The 17,408-nt window shown below is 34.3% G+C and overlaps 1 protein-coding gene across 1 annotated transcript in view; it reads left to right on the top strand.

Annotated features, from left to right (window-relative positions):
* SI (sucrase-isomaltase) overlaps positions 1-17,408 on the top strand; it is a 106,232-nt gene that overhangs the window by 46,229 nt on the left and 42,595 nt on the right. Inside the window, exons 21-25 of the mRNA XM_020989062.2 lie at positions 3,740-3,828; positions 8,827-8,876; positions 11,804-11,974; positions 12,658-12,813; positions 14,727-14,933. Coding sequence (XP_020844721.1) covers positions 3,740-3,828; positions 8,827-8,876; positions 11,804-11,974; positions 12,658-12,813; positions 14,727-14,933 — 673 coding nt within the window. The remainder of the gene's footprint in view (positions 1-3,739; positions 3,829-8,826; positions 8,877-11,803; positions 11,975-12,657; positions 12,814-14,726; positions 14,934-17,408) is intronic.

The raw sequence follows: 17,408 nt of genomic DNA, 5'->3' as shown, positions 1-17,408 counted from the left end.
AAGCTTATAGTCTAATGGGAGATAAAAATGAAAACTAGTAGAGAAAAATCAAGATATATATGGGAAAATTGGAGGTAATTAAGAGAAAAGAGACATCAGCTTTGAGGAGGAGAAGGAAAGCCCCCGTTTTAGCAGGAGAGATTTTAAATGGAACTTGAAAGCCAGAGAGATCAGGATGAAGTAGGGGAAAATTTCAGACATTGGGACAGTAACATAAAATATCTGGGGTCAGGAAATGGAATGTCTTATGTGAGGAATAGCAAGAAGTCAATTTCAACAGATCACAGAGTACGTGGGTCTGAGTGAGGTTCAAAAAGAATGGCGAGGGGAAGTATGAGGAAGTCAGGTTGGAAAGGGCATTAAAAGTCATAAAGAAGATTTTATATTTTAAGCTGGAAGTAATAAGGAGCCCTTAGACAATGGCAGATTTGTGTTTTAGGAAGATTAACTTGACAGCTGTGTGGATAGTAGAGTGGAGTGTGGAGAGATTTGAGTAAGGGAGAGCAATCATCAGGGAGAAAGCCATTTCAATAGTTCAGGCATGAAGTGATGATTGTCTGCCCCAGGATGGTTACAGCATCAGAGGAGAGAAGGGAGGGTATAGGAGAGATGTTGCAAGAGCAGAAACAACAGGTAACAGATGAGATATGGAAGATAAGATATGATGAAAAGTTGAGAATGGTATGTTGGTTGTGAGCTTGGTGCCTGGAAGGATGATGGCACCCTTGACAGTAATAGGAAAGTTAGGAAGAGAAGAAGCTTTGGGGAAAAGATGATTATTTCAGTGTTGAACAGATTGAATTTAAGTGATCTATAGGACATCCACTTTGAGATATCCAATGTGTAATTGGAAATGTGAGACTAAAGGTTAGGAGAGAGGTTAGGGATAGATAAGTAGATCTTGGAATCATTAGCATAGAGATGATAATTGAATCCATGAAAGCTGATGAGATCATCAAGTAAAATAGTATATAGGAAAACAGAAGAGGGTCTGTCTAGGTCAAAGCCTTGGAATTGAATAAAGACAACAATATGCTATGTAAGTACCTACAGAATGAGTAATATGTATGTATGTATATATATATACACACACATATACACACAAACATACACATATGTATATGTATATGTGTGTGTGTGTATCTATGCCTCATATAAAATTTCATGTTTCCCTTTAAGATTAAACTCGAGGGCCCTCTCTCCTCAGGTACTTTGTATACATGTGCACACATGTATGTATATATGTACGCATATACATATACATGCAGGCATAAATGTATGTATAGACATACATACACACATAACATATATCACATATGATGTACATATGATTGCATATTACATAATATATAAGATGTAATCTAACATGCAATACTCTTAATGTATATATTAACATATATGATATATACACATTATATATGTGTATTTATCTATATTTATTCATCTATCTATATCAAAAAAAAATAAGGTAGCTAGAGAGGGAAGGCCCTAGCAATTAAGGGGAATCAGTAAAAGCTTCATAAAGAAGGTGGAGATTGAACTGAGTCTTAAAGGAAAAATTGGGATTTTCTATGAAGTAGAGTTGGAAAAAGAATGAATTCAAGTGAAAAGATAAATAAAAGAGAGATAGAGTATTGAGTGTGAGGAGCAATGACCAGTCAGTCTGGGTCAAGAGTGAAGGAGCAGGGCTAGGGGTGGGGCAGAATGATAGACAGTGAAGTTGGAAAGAGAGATTGGGACCAAGTTTTGAAGGACTTTAAAAACTAAATGGAGAAATACATATGAACGTAAAGAAGCAGCTGGTTACCATAGGAGTTGATTGAGCAGGAAACTTATTGGTTAGTTCTCTGCAGAAGGAAAATCACTTTGGCAACACTAGGTAGGATGAAATGCGGAGGGATAGACTTGAGGCAGAGGTACCAATTAAGAGGACTTTGTAATCATCTCTGTGAGAGAGAACAAGCCCCTATGCTAAGATGGTGGCTCTATGAGAAAAAAGGGGATAGATACAGGAGATGTTGAGAAGGTAAAAATGGCAATATTTGAGAACTGATTAGATAGGTGGGGTGAAGGAGAGTGAAGAGTTAAGGGGGAAAACAAGGTATTGATTCTGAGAGACCGGAAAGTTGGTGGTGCTTTTGACTGAAAGAAAGTCATCTGAAGGAAAGTTGGATTTAGAAAGAAAAGACAATGACTTCAGTTTTAGAGAAATTCAATTTCAGATGCCTTCAGAGATGGAAATTGCATCTCAGTGGAGAGACTTGGGATGGGTATATACATCTTTGAGTCATCTGTACAGAGATGATAATTAAATTCATAAGAATGGATAAGACTGCCAAGAGATAGACTTTAGACAGAGAAAAGAAAAGGGCCTAGGACAGAGCCTGGGAGAACATTCACATTTAGGAGGCAGGATAAAGGTGATATGCCAAAGAAGGAAACTGAGAAAGAGTAGGCAGACTAGTAAGAATAGAGCTGGGACAAATTAATGTCTTAAAAACCAAACAAGGAAAGAGTATCCAACAAGAAAGAGAGGTGAACAGTGTGAAATGCAGCAGAAAAGGATGAAGACTTATGAAAGAAATCAGATTTAGCATTTAAGAGATACTTGGTAACTTTAGAAGGAGCACTTTCAGTTGAGTAATGAGTTCAATAGTCAGACAGGAAAGAGGAGTTAGTGAAAAGTATGAAACGGAGGCAGCAAGTGGGGGTACTTTTTTCAAGGAATTTGATTAAGAAAGGGAAGAGAGATGTAGAATGATAGAATTAGGAATAGTAAGGTCTAGTGAATATATATATATATATATATATATATATATATATATATATCTGTGTGTGTATGTGTGTGTATATATATGTATACATATATATATATATATCTGTGTGTGTATGTGTGTGTATATATATGTATACATATATATATATATACACACACACACACACATACATATTATATATATGATGGAGGCATATTGAATATATTTGAGGACAATAAGGAAAGAATCAGTAGATAGGGAATGTCTGAAGACTTGAGAGAAAGGGGAGATTATTGAATGTGATGAGAGAGGACAGGAGAGGAAATGGGATTGTGTACATGGAGAGTGTCATATGTTTGAACAAGGCAAAGGACCATTTCACTGTCAGAGACTGAGGGAAAGGAGGCTAGTGTGAAAACTGAAGTCAAGGGGTTTTGAGATGAGAATGGGAACAGACTGAGCTCAAGTCAAATGTCTTTAATTTTCTCAGTTATGTAAAATGCGAAGTCCTCATATGAGAGAGGAGGGAGGGGAGCTGCATGAGATTTCAGGAAAGAAGAGAAGTCTCAGAATATTTTATGAGGGGAATGCTATAAGAAACCAACTATGGATGATTAAAAGGATTGCCTTGCTGCAGTGAGGGCCCAGCTAAAGTTGGATAACATGAATTGATAATGTATCTTGTTAGCATGGTTATAAGATTTTGTCTAGCTTTATTCAGTAATTTGAGAGTGGGGCAGAGGGAGTGAATGTTGAGAGTACTCCAGAGCAGAGGTTTGATAAAAATAAGGGCAGCAATAACACCAAGAGGCCAGAGGTTTGAGACCAGAAACCAGTTTAGAGTTTAATTGAGTAACTATAAGGTCTGTTGGGAAAGGGAGAAAAATGAAGACTGAGCAGGAGTAATGATGTAAGAAAGTACTTAGAAGTTGAGAGATTATTACTTTAAGTAAACATAGATCTTAGAAATTTTCTTGTTTTAGTCGTAGGAATCCCCTTGGCCTCATCATTGCATTGGATGAAACTAACACAGCCAAAGGAGACTTCTTTTGGGATGATGGAGAAAGTAAAGGTAAATAATAATGAAATCCCATAATGATAGGAATTTGTAACAATATAAAGAATTGTCAAAGAAACATATTAATTGTATGATTAAAGAACAAACTGAAGATCAAATGATTATACAATGGGAGTTGGAATGGAAGCCAGAAGCCATCTGGTCCAATGACTTTGATTTACAGATAAAGAAATTGGAGCCCAGGGACCTGGACAAAGTCATACTGCTAAAAAGTTTAGAAACAAATGTTGAATGCAAGTTCCCTGACTCCAGAAACAATACCTTTTTCTACATTTTCATGCTATTTCTCAGAGAGCATGAAACTCCACTCCCCACCAAACTTTGCAATTTAGCTTTATGCTCAGTTAACGAAAGACCAAAACATGTAGATGACAATTGAAAAAAAAATGTACATAAATCTTCATATAGAATAGATGGAGCAAAGTCATGTGACAAACTAAGATTTTTCTATTTTGTCCTTGTATTTCATTTCTGAAAGACAGAGTAAAACTTGGAAATACAGACTTGGAAATTATTGCCATAGTTTTTAGTAGACAGTGATGATCACTTGGGAAGTGGAAATTCATTTTTAATTCCATTCAACAAAAAGCAATTAAGCCTCTACTACACTCCAGACGCAGCAGATGCATAGACTGAATGAATAAGTTCTTGCAGGTGATGTTACACTCATCTGGAAACAGCATTTGATTTGTAGTTAGATGATACAGGTTCAAATCCTTAGACTGCCACTTACTAGCTATAGGACCTTAAGCAAATCACTGAAACTCTTTGACCTTCAAATTCATCATCTGTAAAATGACAGTGGTTATTAGACGACAACTTAGGTCTCTTCTAGCTCTATATTTATGATGCTATTAGTCATTTTTAAAGAACATTTTTATTTTTTATTTTGGAATTTCAGGAATCAAGTCATTTTAACTCCTTTAAGTTGAGATGAATATATTTCCAGTGCTGATCTATCATACTTTTCTTTGACCCCAGATGATATTCACTCAAATTTTCAAAAGGTGTTAACTAATCAGTTTCTAAATAAATTCAACAAAGTGAGGATGGGTCACTGTGGGGTTCTTTCCATTTAGGCTTAAAATAAGTAAATGATGAACAAAAAGGAGGAAGATAGGAATAGTCCAAGAAAGAGAATAGGATGACATTAGAGAAAGGAAAAGTCTATAGTGAAATTCCTGAAGAGGAAATTTACCCAAAGATATCCTTATTTCTGCGACAGGACCTGATGTGGTTCATAATGATGAACTATCCAATTTGTTCCTATCGAGTTACTGACACGAGAGGAAGTCCGACCACTGGGAAGTCATTGTAATATTGAATGGAGTGTGGTCTAGGAATTCTGCTTAGCATGTTTAAAGAAATTAAACTCAAGAGTCTTTGTTAGGTAGGCATAGCAAAGGGATTATTTCTACTACTGATCAGCAGGAACATTCCTTTTCCAAATGCCATCAGTCCCTTATTGACATGAAATTAAACTTCATCATTGTGACATGGGAATGTGAGAGTTATACAAAGGCAAGGAAGGCTACATATTTAAATGTAAAGTCAATAAACTATTTATGAGTTCTGCAAAAATGCACTTCAGGTATTTCTATTTTCCCAAGATTTTTATTATACTCCTAGGTATTTGCTTAAATAATATGAATTTAAGGAGCAATGGGCATTGTTCTTACTGTTTGTGGCTTGTGCATTTTCACAGTTATTTAAAACAAAATTAAAAGTGGATTTGATATGCTCATTAAAATTAATTAATTCTAAGAAGAGGTTACTGGAGAGAACCTACGATGTGCTTTTAAACTGTCTCTTCAGGTACAGAGAGAAAGGGAAGAAGAAGTAAGGGAAGGAAAAAAAAACAAATTAAAGTAATGAAAGCAGTTAGATTTTCAGGAAACTTTGATTCTGTATATTAATAACCTTACGCAGAAAGAGTCATCATTGAGCAGCAGTATGTTCTTGAAAGGACTCATTCAAAATATCTGTGATATTATAAAAATATAAAGTGCACAAGTGGCATCTTCTTACATTTGTGATATATTTGGAAAAGTTTACCTTATGGAGCTAATTATTGTACTTGTTTGCTTCTTTTATCTGTCAGTTTTATAAGTAAACTATCCTTGCAGTACTTCGACATTTAGGAAAAAGAGATGAGTTGGTATTGCCAAAGATTAAGTGGGATCTTTTCCTGACCCAGAGTCTTTCTTTGGTGAAAAACATTCACAATGTCATGGGGTCATAGATTTAAAAATGGAAAGGTCCCCAGAGAACATCTGGTTGAATTAACTCATTTTCCCATGAGGTAATAAGGCCAAAACGGCCTTCTTAAAACTGTAAAGGTGGTAAATAGTATGGGAAGATTTAAACCCTCCTCCTCTAACACTAAATTCAGTGTTCATTCTAAATACCCAAGTGCCCTATTTCTTCGGGTTACTACTAATATTGATTCTTTCAAGACCATGAGGTCTCAAGATTCATTGCTATTGTCAAGAAAATATTGATGCTAGACAGATACAGTTTTATGACACTGAAAAAGTTAAGGCCATTGACATCATTGTGAGATTTTCTTAATGAGATCTAGCCTTAGTGTACTCCCTCTGCCTTAAGCGTGGGTCCACAACTTTGCTTATAAGCAGCATGTGGCCAATATACAAATATTGAGCTAACTCATCAGAATCAAGAATCTTCATGCATAGACTCATTTGGAGCCAAAAGAGTGCTCAAACAGAAATGGAATATAAATTTGTCCCACTAATTTGCATTTTAAAAATATATTCAATCATTTGTCCTTTGTAGATAACCTTTGTTAAATTCAGAGATGTGGTGATCACATTTTAGAGATTTAAGATTTTAAATAGTGATATCTTCAATTTACACATTATCTATGTATGTCACTATCTATATGTATATCACTTCTACTTTTATATCACTTCTACTGTATTTTAACCTGTTTTTAAAAGAAAATTTTTTTAAATTTAAATATATAATTTTAAATTAAAAAAAAGCTATGATCTGCCAAAATGAGACAGAATTGTGATTATAGATGTAATGATTTAACTTTTTTGTTGTAATTTCACAACTGCAAAATCTATGATATACAAATATTTATTGGTGGAAAAACAAGCCATTAACTTCAAAGAAGTTTTTATTTTTTTTCTAAATTAGAATTAATAAAATCTTGCTGGTTATAAATAAATCCTTAATTTATTATAAGGTTAACATACTTTCACATTCAATTTGTATAAATTTTATAGCATAGAATCCAGTAGCCCATCTTTGCATTGTTCACAAAGCCTTTTGTTGCACCACATATAGCTCTGTTGCACTAAATGTAATATGTGTCACATTTCAACATTATTTAATCTCAAGCAGTTTTTGGCTGCATTCAAAAGCACAATACCTTAGTGGTTTTTGTTTCTTTATTATTTGGGGATATAAACATATGCATGTATGTCGCACGTATACATCATTCTATGCTTTATGATTTCTTTGATTTACCCTTATTTAATATAATAATAAATATTAAATTGAAATATATGTATATGCATATATATGTGTGTGTGCGTGTGTGTATATATAATATATATATTGCATTTAAAGCAATAGTACAGATAGATGTGGGCAGCTAGGAGGTGCAGTGAGTGGCACAGTGGATAGAATGAGAGCCCTAGAGGCAGGAAGACTCATCTCCCCGAGTTCAAATCTGGTTTCAAGCACTTACCAGCTGTGTGACCCTAAGCAAGTCATTTAACCCCATTTGCCTCAGTTTCCTCATCTTTAAAATCAGCTGGAAAAGGAAATGGCAAACCACTCCAGTATCTCTGCCAAGAAAACCCCAAATGTGGTCACCAAGAGTCAGACATGACTGAGAAACATGTGAACAGCAACAGAATATATAGATCCATATCTCTTCTTTGATGATCCCTTGCTACGTGCCTCGTGAGAAAGTTCAGGATCCCTGATTTATTCTAAACCAGCTGCTCCAATCTAATTTTATCTTTTGCTGCAATCCTCATGTTGAAACTCCTGCTTAAAAGTTGTGTCACTTGTCAGATAGAGGAAGTTGTCATTTTCCTCATTGACATTTCCTGTTTCTATTGTATGTAAAACACTTTATAAACTTGAAAGGACTAGAAATGTTTACATCCACTCTTTTGTTCATCCTCAAATTTAATTTTTTTTAGTTACTAATCAGTAAATATACCAAAACCAAACAAAACATACCAAACCCCTCTAGTGGGAAACACAACCTTCTACAAGCAAAATGAGCAGTGTAATGGGAATGTTCTTCTAGACAAGTTGGAATAATTGTGTGTGTGTGTGTGTGTGTGTGTGTGTGTGTGTGGAGAGAGAGAGAGAGAGAGAGAGAGAGAGAGAGAGAGAGAGACAGAGACAGAGAGATAACAGTGTTTCTGCCAAAATTTTGGAAATATTTTAATAGTCCTTGAAAAAGGCAATGCTAGATCAATACATTCAAATCTATGAAATAAAATCAAAGGGAAAATAAAATATGTTATCATGCACAATTGTTTGTTGTTGTTGTTCAGTTGTATATGAGTATTTGTGACCTCATTTGGTGTTTTCTTGGCAAGGACACCAGAGTAGTTTGCTATTTCCTTCTACAGATTATTTTAAAGATGAGGAAAGTGATGCAAATGGGATCAAGTGACTTGCCCAGGGTCACACAGCTAGTAAATGTCTGAGGCTCGATTTGAACTCATGTCTTCCTGACTCCATGCCTATGTCTCTATCCACTGAACCACCTAGCTGCATATATATATATTTTAGAATCAATGAAAAACTTAGTTTAACATTTAAAAAATATTATCCTTCCCTTATAGTAATGATTTCTTATAAGTTCCTTTAAATTTTCTCCATATATATTCCATAGGTATTAGTAATCAATCTATGTTTAACAGGATCTTTTGTGGCATTATGATTTGTTCAAGAATAGCTCAACATGTTTATGGGGTTTTTTTTAAATCATTTCAGATTCATTAGAAACAGACAGCTACATCTTCTACAACTTTTCAGTTGCTTCTGTAAGTATCTTCCTTGGGGACATTGTGAATGCCATCTTCTTTCCTCTATTAAGCATTGTGCTTAGAATTCTTAGTAATTAGTGTCATGTTATTTTAAATTATTGTATGATTATTTTTCAAGCTTTACTTAAATGTAATAAACTAAGAGTCAAGGAAAATCCATACTTTGACTAACTGAACAATCAAATGAATGCAGAGACAGCATGATATGTTGGAGTGAGCAGAAACCTGATTTCAAATTAAGCAGTTAGTAACAGTATGACTATGGGCAAATCCTTGACCCTCGGTTTCCACAGCTACAAATGAGGATTATTATGTTTGTAGTAACTGGCTGGCATGTCCACATGGCCAACTGGCAACTGGACATTTCAAACTATATGTCATATCAACATCTCAAACTAAACACATGCAAAAGAGAACATTGTCTTTATCAATGTTTTTATCTTACAGTCTACATTGTCTATATTGTCCTATATTTTATCTAACACTGTCTTAATCTTCCAGATTCCCTGTTTCTGGATCTTTTTTTTTGTCTAAAGCCTAATACCTTGGACTCCAAACTTTCCATCAGCACACATATAATCAGTTGCCAAATTGTTTCATTTCTACCTCCATCGAATCTCTTACATTGACTAGTTCTATCCATCCACAGAATCACTGCCTCAAGTCTGTCACCAATAAACTTTATCCTATATGCTGCCAGTAATTTTCCTTTGGCATAGATATGACTGTGTCACTCCCCTAGTCAACAAACACTAGTAGCTTCCTGTTGTCTCTAGATCAATCATAAACTTCTCAGCTGAGTTTTCAAATCTTTTTCCAACCTTATTAATCCCTCCTACTCCCTCCATTCCTCACCCATTTGTTCTGTGATGCAGACAAGATGCTATTCTGTCTGTCCTTTATGCACAACACTCCATTTCCCTTCTATATGCCTTTATATTGCTCTTCCCCCTTGCCTGAAACCCACTCCCTCCTGACCTTCATCTAAAGGAATTCCTCCTTCTTTCAATCTATCAACAACATTTATTAAGAGATTTTGGTAGGCACTGGGATACAAATAGAAATACAAAGAGCAGAATAATTTTTATTCAAAACTAGTTTATGCTATGATGAGAGAGACAAAAAAATACACATTGAAGTATATACAACACAAATAGGAAGTGAATAAATACAAATATATACAACAGTATTAAATGTAAGGTAATTTGAGAGAGAATGAACTAGCTGTTAGGTAACATACAGAGGATGAAGTAGTTTCTTAAAAAAAAAGAGAGAACACAATTAATAATAGTCAAAGTATATGAAGAGCAATTCTCAAAGGAAGAGGCTATTTGCAGCCATGGAAGACAATATTTTAAATCACTAACAATCAAATAAATGAAAATTAAAGTGATTTTCTAGTTCTATCATGCACTCGTATGATTAACAAATTTGACTAAAAAAAGAGGAAAATGACATGTTGAAAGTTTACAGGAAAACAGAAACACTGTTTCTCTGTTTTTAGATCTAGGAACTGCGAGTGTCACTTTGGAAAGCAATTTAGAATTCTGCCCAACAAATTATTAGCCCATGTCCTTTGAACCAGTAATATCATTACTAGGCCTATACTCCAATATATCAAATAAAGAAGGCAGGGTTATATGTGTATATTTTATACACACACACACACACACACACACACACACACATGTATATATACATATATGTATATATGTACACGTGTGTATATATACATATGTGTATATATGTATATACACACATACACATATATACTCAAACACACATATACATATATTTTATATACACATATACACACACACATATGCACATACACATATATACACAAACACATATATGTATATGTATGTATCTTGTTTATAGCAGTTCTTTCTTAATGGTGAAGAACTGGAAATTAAGCATATGCCTATCAATTAGGAATTCTGCATAATTTATGATATACGAATATAACAATGTTGTTATGCTGCAAGACATGATGAAAATAAGAGTTTCAGAGACATCTGAGAAGACTTGTATAAATTGATGCAGAGTGAAGTAAGCAGAATCAGGAGAGCAATTTCTATAATAATAACATATAAAAATTAATTATATAGAAGAAAAAAAATACTTACAGATTCTGGAAATCCAATTATAAAAAATTCTACCTGCTTCTTCACAGAGAGATGTTGCATTAAATATGCAGAATGAGACACACTTTTGGACACGACTTAGATGGGAATGTGTCCCTTGACTATCTATAAATTTGTTACAAGGGTTTTGTTTTTATTTTTTTCCCCACTGGTGTTGGGGGGGGGAGGGGAAAAAGTAAAAGGTTGATAATTGAAAAACAAAAAAGAGATGCTGTATGAGGTGAAAGTTAGGAGGAATACATCACAGGCATGGCAGATGGCCAATTTTGAAAGTACAGAGATGTGCTCAGGCACCACATTCTACATGAAGTTTTTTGTTTCTCTAACTGCTAGTACTAATTCTCATTCCCAAAACTTTCTTGCATTTAATGGCTTTGGGATCAACTGTATTTCTTTTCTTTGTATTTATTTGGATTTATATATGCACTTGTCTCCTTCATTAGAATGTAAGCTTCTTGAGACTAGGATTGTATCTATAGATGTATATGTATATGCACACAATCATATAATATATATTAAATTATATAACAACACATTTTACACATTTATGCATGTGTGAGTGTGTACACACACACACAGAGACACAGACACACACACACACACACACAGACACACACACACACACACACATATATAATTTATATCCCCATCTCCTAGCACAATTTCTGGAATATTGTAGGAACTTAATATGTTTCTTCATTGATAAATTATTAGCCTTAAAGAGCTATTAAAATTTTAGATATGATTGGTATTTAACAAATGAAATTTCTCTTTTAGGATACATTAGATATTACTGTTGTACATCCATCATCCTTATTCAACTCATTAGCTTTTGAGGACATTAAAATTCTTGGATTTGAGTACGATGCTACAAGCATCACAGTGACTGATCAAAATGACAATGTGTTATCATCTGGTCATAGTTGGAGTCATGACCCTTCAAACAAGGTAAATATGATATTGGGGCAAGTTGATTTTACCTCTACTATAGGATAAGAGCTTGTAATTCAATGTCATCATTCATAAACTGTGAAAAGCTTTTAAAAATGTTTCACTCATTGGATCACACAATTTTATTTTGTTGAATTCTTGTTGATTAAATATTTAAAATCTGGTTCTAACAGATGTTGAACTCCCTGGCTAAAGTAGCCATCTTTTAAACATACCCATCTTTTAAACATACAATGGCAATTAATTTCTCCAAACTAAGCCCATTCTCCTGATATGATCCTTCATCTCTTTTTGTTCCTGTCTACTTGGGGCTGGATTAGAATTTTTCCTTTTCCCTCACTTCTTACCATTCCTGGCTTGCTGGTCACTTAGAGACAGATCTCTGAACCATATATACAACCTGATACATCATTCCTCTTAATTATTCCCTATTATACCTTGGACATTCTTCTTGTAAAAAACGTACTTTAAAAAAAAGGAACTTGTTTTGCTTGATAACAAAGACAGAAAGCCAATATCATTTAAAAATATAGATGGGATGAAATGGAGTTTCAGAAAGATAGAGGAAAGACACTTAAATGATCAAAAACCAGGGAAGGAAAGAAAGTAACATACTTAGATTAAAGAGGTTCTAAATGATCAGGTATGGATACTAACCTTTTTTTTTTTTGCCTTCAAAGGTTCTTCAAATTACAGGACTAAAGCTTTCCCTAGGCCAGTCCTACAGAGTGAAATGGAATTCATCCTTCCCTACAAAAGAAAGATTTGGTTGTTATCCAGATGCTGATGGTGCAAACATGGCAAACTGCGAAAGCCGGGGCTGTTTGTGGAATGAAGTAACGATTGCATTGTTTTGTGTTTCATGTAGTGCCTTGATTATTAAGATTTTTAAAGCAATCTACAGATTTGAATTTGTTTATGCATAGGGCAAAGTACAGTGACTGGAACTTAGTGGGTGCTTAAAAAACATTCTTTAGCTGAAATAATATTAAATATAGAGACTATACAGTATAGCCACATTTATCTGAGAAGGCAGCTGGGAAGTTGGGATTGGAAATCAGGTACTGATTTGAGGGCAAGTGTGTTTGGTCTTAATTATGGCTTGAAAGGTATTGTTTGGTACACTCTAGGATTCACCTCATGAGTAAGGACTCCACTTTCTCCTTCTAGGTTAGGAAATTTGGGAAGTACAGGATACTTTCAACTCAGAAGTGGCATAGAAAGAACACTGACTTTGGAAACAGAGAATCTGGGTTCAAATCTTACTTTTGGAAAATCTAACTATATAAACTTGAATTATAGCTTCATTTACCTTCTCTTGATTAAGACTGAAGTTTTTATATATGTTAAATGATAGGGTTGAACTAGATGACCCTAGACTAAGGACAATGGTTTACTCATAGGCTTGTATATGAAAGAGTGTTTATGACGAATTCACTCAGTTGTGCAAAAAGCCCCGTGTTAATATAGTCTAGCAACTTTTCATGAGTGCATCTAGCACGTATAGTTTGTAAGGAGGGGATGCTGAGAAGGGGTAGAGGGAATAGGAAAGTGAAAGGCTGCCTATTATATTTGCTGATTACTCAAAACTTGGAGAAATGACTAACATGCTGAAAGACAGAGTTGAGATCCAAAAAAGACGGGCTAGAATATAGGCCAATCGAGTAAGATAAAAATTCATACAGACATTTAAACACCTATGTTTAAATAGTGCATTGACATATTCCTTCATTCTAAAGTGAGGAAATGGAGACATTAAGAAATTCAGTGACTTGACCAGGATAACTTAGTTATTTATTATGTAAGGAGTGAAATTGAGATCTTTCCAGATTTCATCTAACTTTCTTTCGAATACACTTTATTGCCTTCCAAATGTAATATTTAACCTTGGGTTATAAACAAGCAAAAAATTAAGTGGATGGATGAATGAATGAATAAGCAAATAAGTAGATAGATAAATGAATGAATATATAAATAAATGTATGAAAAGCCAGCAAGCACACAAATAAATGGACAAAAATTTCCAATGAAGTATGGCTAAATAATAGTTACTGTGGAAACCATCTAAGGATTTTTCAGCATGGGAATCATAGATTTAGAGCCAGCAGAAGTGTTAGTAATTACATTGTCCAATGCTCTCATTTCACATATGAGGAAATTGAGACCTAGAGAAGTCCATGAACTTTCTTAAGATCATATAGATAGTAAGTAGAAGATCCAGAATTTTAATGAATTGCAATATCAATATACATCAATATTGTATCATGGCAGCCAAAAATATTAATCAGATCTTAGGCTTTATATTCAGTTTAAAAAAAAAGGTATCACCAAAAAAAAAAAACGGTATCACTACCTACAGGTGAGGAATTCTTTTTGGTAAGTTGCTGGACATAGTGGAAATCACATTGACCAGAGTCAGCAAAATAGTGTTCAATTCCTACCCTTGATGCTTACTACCAGTATGACCTGGCATCAACCAGTTAACCTCCTTGGTCCTCAGTTTCATCTTCTTTAAACTGAGGAGAATGGCCATGATAGTCTCTAAAATCACTTCTTGCTCTAGACTTATGAACATATACACTATAACTCAGAGCCATGTCTAGATTTGTGGTCAATAAGTGTTAAAGACTGAATAATTGTGAACTTAAGAATTAAGTGTCTAATTAAGTGAATAGATATATAACTACGGTATTATTGTTTCAAAAATCTTATCAGATCTAATTTTTAATGCTATTTTATTACTTTTCAGGATATAGAAGGAAGTTCAGCACCTCATTGCTATTATCCTACTGATGAAGGTTCTTATGCAGTCAATTCAATAGCATATACTTCAACAGGAATAACAGCTAATCTCCAACTGACCTCCAGCATAGTACGCTCATTACCATATCCTAATCCTATTTCCAATCTTCGACTGGAGGTGAAATATCACAAAAATGAAATGCTTCAGTTTAAGGTATGATCTACATGAATGTGAATACCCTGAATAAAGCCCCTTCCCCCCACTCCCTGTTAATTGATTTGAAATTATCAATTATCTTCAGCTATCTGGATTACAACTGAACAAACAAGCAGACCAACAAAGCAACTGGCTATTCCACCCCAGATACCAATATGTCAAGTATTTTTTTCCATGCTAGTTTTGCATTTTTAATTAGCTCTTAAAGACTCTTAGTTTATTTTTCTTTGAATATAAATTGTTTTTATTTTAATTAATTGCAAGTTAGGTAATCAGTAAGGGTGGCTTATCATTTTGACTAAATTCTCCTGATTCTGCACAATTAAACAATAGTCAGAAGATATTACCCAGAAACATAGCATCTCAAAGTTAGAAGAGAACTCAGTGGACATCCAGTCCCATTGAAGTGGGCATCCTTTCTTTGATCAAAGCCCTCCAAAGAACAAAAACCTAAGGCCTCAGAAGGGCATCCATTTCACTTTGAGAAAAGTTCAACTTTGATCCATTTGATAAAAACTGTTTGAAAACCTAGAATGCCACCTGATAGAAATTAGGCATATACCAACATCATTTTCCATATGAAATTCAGAATGGATACCTGATCTGAATATTAAAGATTCTGACAAAAATAGAAGAGAAAGAAATCATATAACATTCAAAGCTCTGAGTAGAAGAGAAATACTTTTTTTATTTGGTCATAGCATACCTTTATTTAACATATAGACTGCACTAAGGCAGCCAAAACATGGTCAACAGTCTTTCTTGAGCACAGTGAAGTCACTACCAATAAAGTTTGTTTTTTTAAATACTTAATCACATTTCTAGGTGGAAGCAGAATTTGGTTCAAAGAATACAAATAATTTGCCATTCATTGTAAAAAATAAGTCTATGTATTGTGCTTATAGAGTACGTTCCATTCAAAAGCTCAGTGTACAGAGGGAATTCAGCTTTAAATTTTACACTTTAGCATTTAAAATAAATCTTACGTGACAGTGTTTCACTCTTTAAACATTTCCTCAGAATCTCTAGAAGAGGAATTCTTAACCAAAAAAGAAATATAGATAGTTACAAAAGTTAAAATGTATAATTATGATTACATGAAATTGAAAAACTTTTGTAACAACAAAATTAAAATGTCTAGGATAAGAAGGAAAGTGGTCAAATGAGAAAAAAATTGTATTAAATTTCTTGAATAAAGGTTTGGTGTCCAAGTTATCTAGACTAGTAAAGTCAAACTCAAATAGAAGCAGACTCTGTGGGCAACATATTGACTCAAAAAGCCACATATTAACATTATCTATGTTAATTTGCATTTTTGTTACTTCCATTAAGAATTTGCCAATCAGATTTTAATCTAATTTTGGCCATACTGGAGATTTTTTCTGGCCAAAGTTGCTACAGACTGAGTTTGAAACCTCTGATAGACAACTAAGATACAATATTCAAGCCATTCCTCTAAAGATAAGTAGTCAAAGAATATAAACAAAGATATCTCCAAAGAAGAATTTCAAACTATTAATAATCATATGAAAGAGTGCACCAGATCACTAATGTTAGGATAAATGCAAATCAAAACCAACCTGAGGTTTTTCCTCACACCTAGAAAAATGACAAAGATGACAAAAATGGGAATGCTCAATGTTGGAGAAGAGGTGGAAAGGTAGGCACGTTGATGCGTTGTTAAAGGAGTTGTGACTTAGTATAACTACTCTGGAAAGTGTAGAAAGATGAGATGAACTGATGTGAACTGAATTAAGCTGACCCAAGAAAACACTATACACAATGACTCCATGACCTTCCTGGGGGTCGATAGCCTCATTTGTGAACTGAGTGGTTTGAAGTAGGTTAAATCTCAGGACATTTCCTGCTCTAAAGTTATATATTTCCATGAAAGGTTTCTGGAGTACCATTATGCCAAAGAGCAACAAGTCTACAGATATTCTTGAGTCCATCATGAAGACTTTTCTTCCCTTTGCTTTTCCTTACGTACAATGATTGTAGTTCATAGAGCCCTGGCCTGGAGTGTGGAAGACCTGAGTTCAAATCTGGCCTTAGACATTTATTACATGTCTGATCCTGGGCAAATCACTTCATCTCTTTGCCTCAGTTTCCTCATCTGTAAAATGGGGATAATAATAGCACTTACCTCCCAGGGTTGTTGTAAGGCTGAAATGAGGCAATGATTATAAAGCATTTAACATATCACCTGGAACATAGTAGGTACTGTATACATATGTACAGATATATGCATATGCACATTAGCTATTTATTATTATTATTGTTGTTTTGTATTGTTGTTGTTGTTACTTGGAAGTAGAAAGACCCAAATCCAAATCCTGCTTCAGACACTCATTAGCTGTGTGACCTTGGGAAAGTCACTTAACCCCTCTATGCCTCCATGTCCCCATCTGTAAAATGGGGATAATAGTAGCACCTATCTTGCAGGTCAGAGGTAACTTTTAAGGAGCTTTG

Source organism: Phascolarctos cinereus, unplaced genomic scaffold (assembly GCF_003287225.1).
Source record: "Phascolarctos cinereus isolate Bilbo 61053 unplaced genomic scaffold, phaCin_HiC Scaffold_7;HRSCAF=346, whole genome shotgun sequence".
Lineage (NCBI taxonomy): Eukaryota > Metazoa > Chordata > Mammalia > Diprotodontia > Phascolarctidae > Phascolarctos > Phascolarctos cinereus.
The sequence above is the reverse complement of the archived record's forward strand: the minus strand, read 5'-3'. Positions and strand labels throughout refer to the sequence as shown.